Genomic DNA, 10,274 nt, shown 5'->3' on the forward strand with positions numbered 1-10,274 from the left:
GGCTCGGTATTCAATACAGAAATATGGAAAGAAATAAAGAGCTTTGCTTTACAGAAAACTGGCAGGGAATCAACAAGACGTGAAAACGCTGCAAATTTAAACTTGTGAATTTCCCCTTGGGGATTAATAAAGTATCTATCTAGATAACAATCCAACAGGTAGACGAGTTAAATGTCATCGTCTGAAAGCGTCACGACTAAATCGGTATACGCCTGTGACACTTAAAGACAAACGATATTGTAGAGTATTCTGTCCTACGTGGTATACCGTACTGTTGCTCTTGCTGACGATTCGGAGTGTTGGGTCGCTGGGAAATGTAGTGCGCTGTTTGGTATATGCTCGTCCTCCGTCATAAGACCGAAAGACACGAACGAGACAGCTTCTTCTCCGCAGCGATTGCGTCTGTTCCGGTTATAGGATGGGAAATGCAGTCCAAGACACCTTCGGGTGCCTTCGTTTTTAGCTTCGGTGAGACTACATTTCCCGTGGTGCATAGTGGCTCGCGTCGTGCCCAACAGCACTCGTGTAGAGTCTCCAAGATGGCGGCGTGGGGAAGGAGGCGCGGTGTCCCAGCCAGCAGAGAGAGGTCAGTGCCACTTATTTATTCCGTCAAAGCAACTTTTATCGATGCATTGCGCAAAGAAACGAATATTAGGTATACGGATCTGTTTTATTATTTTTAATCTGACTTCTGCCCCGTCGTGTGGGCTGCACTGGAGCTGCCAGCCCCCTCTTAGGCTTTTAAAGGAATTTGTTTTGGTTCTCCCTTCAGGACTCTATTGGATCATCACGCCCTACGTTTTCGTCACACTCTGTGCCGATGCACACCAAACGAAAACGCCTGTGTAACGGAGCTCTTAAATGAAAAGCAACGAACAGGACTGTTCGCTGTTCAACGAAGCGCTCGTCAGTCTATAGAATAAAATGGAGGCGAAAAATCGCGGCAAAGTTGTGCCGCCGCTCCGATCGCGCCTCCCCGAGGAGCCGGCACGTTTGACCCAATTCCAGCGAGGAGTAAACCGCGTAGAAGGTCACGGCAGAGGTGGCTTACGCTAACGGAGCGACCGCCGTACGAAGGCTTCCTCCGTATCGTTAGCAATAGGCGGATGTCGAGTGTCGCTAGTGTCGCTTGCGGGGTGAGCCCGAAGTCGTTTTAAGGGTGGCGACCCCCGACCTCCCAGCCAGGGCTTGGAGCGGCACTTCAGCGCAACGCGGTGTCCGATTGATATCATCGCGTATTCGAGCCATTTAAAAGCCTCCCAACACGATGCCATTCATGGAGCAGCAACCGGGCCGATCGTACGATGAAGTTGTGTGGGGGGCAAGGCAGCGGCACAGCAGCCGAGCCCCCCAAGGGCACACAGCGGCACTGATCTGTCAGGAGAGCGTTTGAAGGCACCTTGTATGAAAAGCCCCTCGGCGAGTGTTGAACCGGTGCCCACCCAGACATTCTAAAGCAGTGGCGGTGCAATCCGTTCATCAGCTCCTCCGACTGTTCTATGCAGTAATAAAGTGGAAATGTGGGCGCTTTGAAAAGCTGCAGACAAGCCACCATTAAAGTTAATAGTGCAGTCAAACTGGCATGGGAGAGGCAGAATGATACCTAAGGCGGCATCCTCATCGTCATCATCCAAGTCTGAAGAGTCGGCTGGCACATCCGACTGCTTCACATAACGGGGGTCCTGAGTTTGTCTGTGATGCCAGTCACTTTTCCTTATTTACTTACTTGGTGATGGGCACTCAGTGTTCATAGCTGCCCGCCTTTGCCATGTCGACTTGAAATGGTGTCTTTGTGGATTAGTGAGGCTGCGTGCAGCTGTGTCTCTGGAGAAGGACTGGCATTGGATTCCTGCTCGGGTCATGTGGCTGGCGACTGCTGCTGCTGCCAGGGCTACCTGGGACCCTGCGTTGTATTAAGTGGGTTTAGAAAATTAATGAATGAATGAATGAAGGGGTGGGTGAGCACGAACTGACTGAGTGTGTGTGAGTGTGTGTGTGTGTGTGGAGTGGTGTGTGTGGAGGAGCGGGTCATCGGCAGTCCTGCCTGAATTGGAGGTTTCGAGGGGTACCCAAATCTCGAGGCCCTCTCCATATTGGAGATAAAGTTGAATCAAATTTAAAAGGCACAGACAGGGTTTTTGTTTTTTTTTTAAATCGAGGCTGATCATTCTTTACAACGTTGGCACCATATTGTCAGGGAGCCGAAGCTGTAAGAAGTGATTGTGCTGACTTAAAGTATAATATCCCCAAAAAAAAAAGAACCAAAAACCTGCTGTGTAAGCGCGGAGTGGCACAGTCAGCGTGATGATGGCGGCCCTGGCAGGTCTCTTTGGCCCGCTGACCCTGCTGTTTAATTCACTTAAGTCACTTGTTTTTTTTTTTGGTAACCTTTTCCCTAATTTTCTTCTCATTTTTTGCTGCGTGTTTCATTTCTTTATTTTCTTCTACTTTGTCACATTCAGCAGGATTTCTCTAAGCTGGTGCTCCATTTGGGTGCCCTCTTGTATTTCTGCCTGCTTGTTTGAGTGCTTCAGAAACCTCACATTTCACGGCCCTGCACATTTAGAGCTTGTTGACCGTGCAGGTAATGGAGGAGACCCCTCCACGCCACCACGGGCCTTTATTCTCATTAGCCGACTGGCACGGGCAGCTCAGGTTAATCAGTCAGTGGTGTTAATGAGCTGTATGAAGAACTGGCTGGACAAGCACATCCGCAGACGTGACTTGGACACCAAAGCTGGCACAAGAGCTGAATGAACTCCAACTGAGTCGTGTGTAGAATTCTCGGAGGAGCGTCACTTGTGCCCATTAGCCTGACTCGTCTTGTCACTCGGCTGTTCCTGTCTGTCAGGTTTTAAATGGCTACGGTACAACATGTCAGGCGTCAGGCCATGTGTACCTCGGGGCGGACTGTTGAGGAGGAGGATGAACTGAAGAAGAAGGAGCAGGTGAGCGCATGGCACTGAAGAGTCTTTCAAAGGAAACACACGAATTGGCCAGTAGTTGTTAATTCTCTCTTTCTTGAGCTTCCTTCAGCCTAGAAGAGCACCTCCTGGTGACCATTCAGAGGCAGTCGCATGGACCGCCTGGTGGTCCTGTTTGTGTGCCACTGCCCGCGGCTGGAGATACGACGTGTGGCCAAACGCTGCCATTGAAGGAGACACAATATGGCCGGCCCCCCACTCAGTGGTTTGTTTAAACCTTCGCGTCTCCCCAATCCCATTTACTGGCCAGGTATGCTAGCGCAGAGGGCAGGTGCCCCCCGTATTTTGATGGCTCTCCAAGGTGATCACACGGGCCTGGGGGGGAATACAAGACATGTATAGAAAGCATTGGGGGGGAGGGGTCCACTCTGAAACACCTGCACATGAACCACATGTCCAGTGGGAGGCACTGACACCGTTTGGGGGCTTTGGGCACTTTAGTCCAACGCTTGGCACACGGAGAAGTTTGAAAATGTTGTGGCCTGGATGTGGGGGGTTGGCGGTGAGCCCCCCCCTGCCCGCTTCATGACAACTGGTGCAGACCTGACTGTTTGTTGTAGCCTGTTGTGAGGGTGAAGGTGGCTGGCAGCACTGGGCACATCCCAATACCATTCAGTGGTTTTTTATTAAAGTAGCAGCTCCATTGTGGCAGTGAATGATGTTGGGCCTTACAGCAGAAAACACACCAAATACTAAGGGTGGCACCAATACTGGCACAGCTGTCAAAGATCATTTGAGTAAACAGATGTTGGCATTCGTTAATTCAATGCCAGGCTTGGGATCCCCCCAGGGCAACAACAAAGGGGGGTTTATAAAGAATGACATCACGACGTGTGCTTCCTAAAGGTCTTCACGGGCATTTACTGTTTAGCAGGTGACAAGGCCGCGCCAGGCTCGTCCTGAAAATACAAAGTCAGATGTCCAGTTAGTGAAATCCAACATCATTCTGGAGGACACCTCCATGTTAACTAGCGCTGTAAAGCTGGTGGCTCAGTCGGGCACACTTGTGCCATTTGCTATCGTAGGGAGCAGAGGAGTCCGGAGAGTTGGAATTTCTGAAAGGCTTTCGTGTTCCAAACCTGCTCCTCCGTTTCTGAGTTTCTCGTACGCGAAGTGAAGGGCGAGGACAGGAATCCTGCAAAGATTCGATGTCGAGATTTTAATGAGACTTGACGTTTTAGACCTCCCTGAGTCCGAGAAGACCATTTATAGAATGATGTGTCCGTCTGTCTGTGTGTGTGTCCGTGTGTGTGTCTGTCTGTCTCTCTGTGTGTAAACAGGTGACTCGAGTTCCCGTTCACTTTGCTCAGCGAGTATTTTGTACAAACGCAGATTTCTCTCCACTTTGCACTTCTTCCCGTTGACCTGCACTGCTGTTTTATTTTTTGTTCGTGTTCTGCAGACTCTGATTTACTCCACTTGACACTTCTAATAATTGTTCTTTTATTTTATTTTATTTTATTGATTTGTTGCTGATGGCTCTTTAATGTGTATAGAATATAAATATCATCCTTGTCTTGTGGTTTACTCCTCATCACCATATCCGCGTATACAAGAAGCTCGAGCGGAGAGCGCCGCCGATTTTTAAAGTTCCCAGCTTGTCGAGATTCTTTTACTTCTCAGCTCCCGTCTCTCTGCCTTTGTCTCTCTTGTTGTTTCTTACACTCGTGTGTCCAAATCCAGGAGGGTCTGTCGTCACCTGTGCTCAGAATGTGTAGGTGTGTGTCAGCACTGCAGTCCTTAACGTACCATTCACACATGTGACGAGTGACACTAAGGGACAGTCGACTGCCTTCAGAAGCCAAACAAATGACACAAGTTGGGTGTTTGTGGTGACCTGCTAGCTGTGTGTTTCCTGGACTCCGCCTGTCCGCTGACACACACACACACACACACAGGGAGATGTCCCTTGTTCTTTAAAGTATGGAGACGCTGGTATTGGCCAATGCCAGTGCAGGTGTCGACGAGCCAAAGAGACCCTCCGTTTGTGCCACCAGTCCCCCCACAGTAAGTGTGGGTGCACATGAGCCCCTCCACGATCTGCGCTGTTGAACTGGACGGCTGCTTGGACCGCTGGAGATTTGTAGAAGAGCCCATCACAGTTGGAGCCCCCATTTGTTTATCAGGGGGGGCTGTCAATAATAACGCGAGCCCCTCTCTCTCTCTCTGTCTCTCTGTCTGTCCATCTGTCTTTCTTTCTCCTTTCTAAATAACAAGGACATTTGCTGCACTGGGTGGCACGGTGGCGCAGTGGGTAGCGCTGCTGCCTCGCAGTTGGGAGATCTGGAGACCTGTGGTTTGCTTCCCTGGTCCTCCCTGCGTGGTTTGCATGTTCTCCCCGTGTCTGCGTGGGTTTCCTCCCACAATCCAAAGACATGCCAGTTAGTTGGATTGGCGATTCTAAATTGGCCCGAGTGTGTGCTTGGTGTGTGTTTGTGTGTGTCCTGCAGTGGGTTGGCACCCTGCCCGGGATTGGTTCCTGCCTTGTGCCCTGTGTTGGCTGGGATTGGCTCCAGCAGACCCCCGTGACCCTGTATTTGGATTCAGCGGGTTGGAAAATGGATGGATGGATTTGCTGCACTTGCGCCCTGATTGCCCCGCTCAGCTCCAGACGTGACGTCGGCTGTTTTTCTTTGCGATGTGCATTGATGTGGCATCATCCTCATCCTCCTCCTCTTGTCCTTCTATAGCACACCTTCACACACACACTGGCGCTCAAAGTGCTGCCCAAGATGGTCCCGCGTGTGTTTTTCCTCGTGTTCTTCTCACAGATTGTTGGGCCTCTTTTAGTAATTTGACTGTTTGCAGCCCTCCATGAACGTCACACTGACGACCAATGCTGTCAAACAAGCTGGCACCATTCTATTCTCAGAGCATTGGTGTCAAAATGACAAAGTTAAGAGATACTGGGCCCTGGAGGCTCCTGGGTGAAGTGCCATCTCCTGCCCACCTGACAGTCTTCTGTGTCCAAAGATTAAAAATTAAAAAGAAAGGAAAACAAACCAACCAAAGACACCGAGGGAGAGACGAGAACATCCCACCCAGGACTTAACTGGCATCTTTAGGGTTAAGCAGACGTCTGACGCCACACAGACACTTGGGCTCCTCATCCCGAGCCGTGGCACAGCTCAGGCGCTGACATGCCCAGACCGTACCCACAGAGTGCGCTATTCATAGCAGTTTACATCCTGGGCATGTGTCGTCACTCTGCCATTGGCACATTTGGCACATTGGGAGACGCTGACACACAAATGTATTCAGTAACAGTGTGGGCTTGGGGCCTCAGATGAACGACTGACCACTTACATGTGGAGCGTGAGGGGCCTGGCACCGGGCAACAAAAAGATAAAAGCACAGCCAGTCCTGGAGGAGCACATGAGAGAGGGTAGTGAGGAGATGCCCGCCATGCTGGCAGTCACCTTAACGAATTCTAAATGCACTCCTCGCTGCTCCATGCCAAGGATTCACAGTCATACAGCATATCGGGCGAGTCACGGAGGGCACATTGGAATTCCTGCAGCTCACGGAGTTTAGCGCCAGGCCAGCAGTGCCAGGCTGATGTCAGTGCAGAGGACCAGGAGTGTCCCTTAGGCCAGCGAGGCCCTCATTTGGGACAGTTCTGGCACCGGTGACCTAGCGAGTACAGGTAGGCTCCAGTCCTTGAAGTGTCACTTGGGTCTCCAGCTCCAGGCCTGTGGAGTTTCATTCTAACCCGTCTCTTAATCGGGGAGCCGTCTTTGCTGCCGATCCCTTTGTTTCCTTTCATTGTTCTTTTCAGCACTCTGCCCTCTGAGTTGTTTTCTTTATTTTTTCTTTCTTCCTTTAAATGGCCCCCCAAACCTCTAGAAGTGAGACGTCAAGTTAGTGAGCCAAGAGAGCCAAGACCACTCGAGTCAGGGCCCCAAACTCATTATCGTCACTAAATGACCCCGCCGGTGTCCTCTTTGCGGCACAGCACTTTAATAAAATGGCTCTTTTAAGACCACCGTCCAAAGGGTTGGGTGACCTGAGCTGATCGACATCACCGAGACCTTCACCAGCCAGCTGGGCACTTGGTGGCTCGTTTTGTGTCACATGACTGTCTGGCTGAGAGGTAGCGGCTCCATTAATACGAAGACAAAAAAAGGGACATCGATTAAGGAAAGGCGCGGCACCGGAGACCCCTGATCTGGAGAGACCCCTGAGCTGGAGAGATGTGCCCGATGTACAGTTGTAAACGTGTCTAGCTCGAATTGATTGACATAGTGACAGAGGAGGGTCGTGTGACAGCGGCTGATGCCAGTCTTCCCCTTCTTACTACCTGAGAGATTGCAGCACTTGAATGGGTGGGCAGTCGATGTGCTTCAAGGGGTCTTTAAATGAATGGCTTCACAGCACTTTGGCTTTGTCCAGTCCAGGGTGGCAGGCGCACCAGATAGGAGGCGGTGGAGTAGGACAGAGTAGCACTCGCTGGCACAGAGATGTGGTCAGTTTTTAACTGGAGTGTAAGGGCTGACTGCCCGGCGTCACTTATTTAGGTGCCACCCGTCACTTGGCCTTTGAAAGTCACCCTCTGTAAAAACGGAGCCCACCAATTCAGCAACAAGCAGCCCTGGACGTTACTGTCAGGACAAAGTTATGTGGCCGCCTGGCGCTCATCTAGAGCGGGTGATGCAGACGCACTTAGCTCCGACTGGCAGAGCCGCGTGGCAGGGTCTCGGGTGTCTTGTCCAGAGCTGCTGCACTTTAGCCGATCGGCCCACCTGTGAGGGCCAAGGGAGGCAGAGACCGCAGCAGGTTTCACTCTGTGACTGTGGTGTCCCCTTGACTTGTATGTGATGCCAGGCAGGGCAGGACTGGCAGAGGGCCCTTCAGTTGGCTGCTTTACAAAACCCCCAAGAAGCAGGTGAGCAGAGCACTGGTTTGGGATTAGAGAAATCAAATGGAAGAGTTAGGTGGGCATCAGTGAAAGCCTCAAGTCTCCTTTAGACGAACGTAAAAGCCGGTCAAGACGTTCGAGCTGGGCCAGGGTCAGGGCCCCCCAGCCAGAGTGGGTACGCTGTGCCCGTTATTCAGTACACTCGGGACTGACTCGAATGGCAGGGCCCGGGCACAGCTGCACCTTAACCCTCCTCCTCCTCTGTACCAGCTTAATCGCCCCCCGTGTGAATGTGTTTCCTGCACTGAACTGCTGCCCCCCACACCTGAAGTCGGGGTGCGCTCCCTCAAACGGCATGTGGGGTGCAGGAACTGGGCAGGTGGAGGGAGTGTTTGTTGTGTCACAACTGTGTGTCACTCTGTCCCTGCGTACAAAGCTTGTGTCACCACCACACGACCAGACCATCCTCACTGTCCTCGTTCTGTATATTTAGGAGAAAAGTGATGCCAGAGTCACCCTGTAGGACCTCGTGATGCCAGCTGCCTTCCTAAATGTAAGTGAAGTTGCTGTTTTTAAAACTGAGGATGGAAATGCCAAACATTGTGCCACCGCCGCAGGGCAGGGCAGGGCAGCTACAGAACAGCCAAGAGGCTGCAGGGTAAAAGTGTGGAGTCACTCGGGCCCGCCGTCTTTTGGCATGAAATGGTTGGCAGCTGAGCCTCTGACAGAGCAATGAAAGTGCGGGCATCAAGCATGGTCATGTTGTCCAGTCCTTTAACTGCACTTCGATAAGATGCCATTTGAGACTTGGGGAAACGTTTGGGGGTCCGCTCAGTCACTCTGTAAACTGACAGCACCTGAGATGCCAAGGGTCTTGTGGGCCTGCAGGCGTTTGTGTGGACGACAACTGGAAAGGGCAGTCGTGAGAGGCGTGGCACACTTGTGCCAATCAGTACACGTTGGTGCACTCGAGCCCACTGTGACCCTTTAGCGGATCTGAGAGTCACTTCGGTACGGTCTGCATGAGGATAGTCCTGCCCACTTCAATCCCCCCCGATAGCATCACGTCGAGGGTCGTGAAGCCCTACTGGGGTCCTCCCCCCGATGTTTGAGTGAAGTTTCTAATGGTGCCCCCCCCAATGTTCCCACCACACAGATTCTCTTCCCAATTTGAAGCCCCTCACTCGGGCCTCCTCTTATTCTCCCAACAGGTTCCTCATAACTCGGGGGTCCTCAGGCCCTTTTTGAAATCAGAGTGTCTCCCCCCCCCCCCCCCATTTGAGATAGGGACCTGCACTTCCTGTTTTATTTATTTTGACCTCATTAGCATATCAGTTGACCCCATGGTTCTAAAACACTGTCACCTGACTCCGCCCCCAGCCAGTGTGGTGGCTCCAGGTGAAGGTAAAGCTCGATTGTCCCCTCCTGTGACGCGTCAAGGCGCTATATGACCCACCTTCTATTAGGTTGTGATGTTCTTCACAGTGCCGCCTCGTTGTCTTTGTGCTGCAGGTGCCCAGTAGGCGTTAAGGAAGGTGTGCCCGCCTGGGGGGTGTGATGTCACATTGACACCCCGACTACCTGAGCTCTGTGCTCCCCCGCTTTGTCGAAAACGAGGGGTCTTGGGGGGCCGGGGGGGGGGGGCTCTCAGTCCTGCGCAGCGCTGCCCGCCTTGACCCAAACTCTTGTCTCTTCCTCCAGGGGGGCGCTGTCTTCCACCGACTGCTACATCGTCCACGAGATCTACAACGGCGAGAACGCCCAGGAGCAGTTCGAGTACGAGCTGGAGCAGGCCCTGGAGGCGCAGTACAAGTACATCGTGATCGAGCCCACCCGCATCGGCGACGAGACGGCCCGGTGGATCACCGTGGGGAACTGTCTGCACAAAACGGCGGTCCTGTCCGGGACGGCCTGCCTGCTGTCGCCGCTCTCGCTGTCCCTCGAGTACTCGCGCTATGTCGCCCTGCCCGCCGGGGCCCTGAGCGTGGCCTGCGCGGCCCTCTATGGCATCTCGTGGCAGTTCGACCCCTGCTGCAAGTACCAGGTGGAGTACGACACCCAGAAACTGTCGCGGCTGCCGCTGCACACGCTCACCTCGTCCACGCCCGTGGTGTTGGTGAGGAAGGACGACATTCACAGAAAGAGACTGCATAACACAATCGCGCTCGCCGCCCTGGCGTATTGCATCAAGAAGATTTACGAGCTCTACGTGGTATGACTGGGCGAGCGGAGCGGGCACTGATTACTAAGCCAATGCCGTGCGCCTACTAAGTGGTGATCAGGGGAGGACTGGACTTCTCATCCAAAAATGAAATCCCAATGATGACGTTTTATAAATGGCCTCGCGAGGCCCGCTATTTTTCTTGGTAGTTGTATTGTACCTTTTATTGGTGGTCAGAAAAACAAACAAACAAAAAAACAACAAAACTTTC

At 52.3% G+C, this 10,274-nt stretch overlaps 1 protein-coding gene across 1 annotated transcript; it reads left to right on the top strand.

The window, feature by feature from the left end:
- Positions 1-459: 459 nt before the first annotated feature.
- Positions 460-10,086, top strand: tmem11 (transmembrane protein 11). Its single transcript, XM_028813988.2, has 2 exons — positions 460-586; positions 9,544-10,086. The coding sequence occupies exons 1-2, from the start codon at positions 540-542 to the stop codon at positions 10,058-10,060; spliced, it is 564 nt and encodes a 187-aa protein (XP_028669821.2). The 5' UTR covers positions 460-539; the 3' UTR covers positions 10,061-10,086.
- Positions 10,087-10,274: the final 188 nt, after the last annotated feature.

This window comes from Erpetoichthys calabaricus, chromosome 11 (genome assembly GCF_900747795.2).
Source record: "Erpetoichthys calabaricus chromosome 11, fErpCal1.3, whole genome shotgun sequence".
Classification (NCBI taxonomy): Eukaryota; Metazoa; Chordata; class Cladistia; order Polypteriformes; family Polypteridae; genus Erpetoichthys; species Erpetoichthys calabaricus.

Excerpts from the sequence above, each read along its gene's own strand:
- tmem11 (XM_028813988.2), top strand. The coding sequence starts at position 540 with ATGGCGGCGTGGGGAAGGAGGCGCGGTGTCCCAGCCAGCAGAGAGAG. Across the intron at positions 587-9,543 it reads GTCCCAGCCAGCAGAGAGAG|GGGGGCGCTGTCTTCCACCG; the intron begins GTCAGTGCCACT and ends CTCTTCCTCCAG.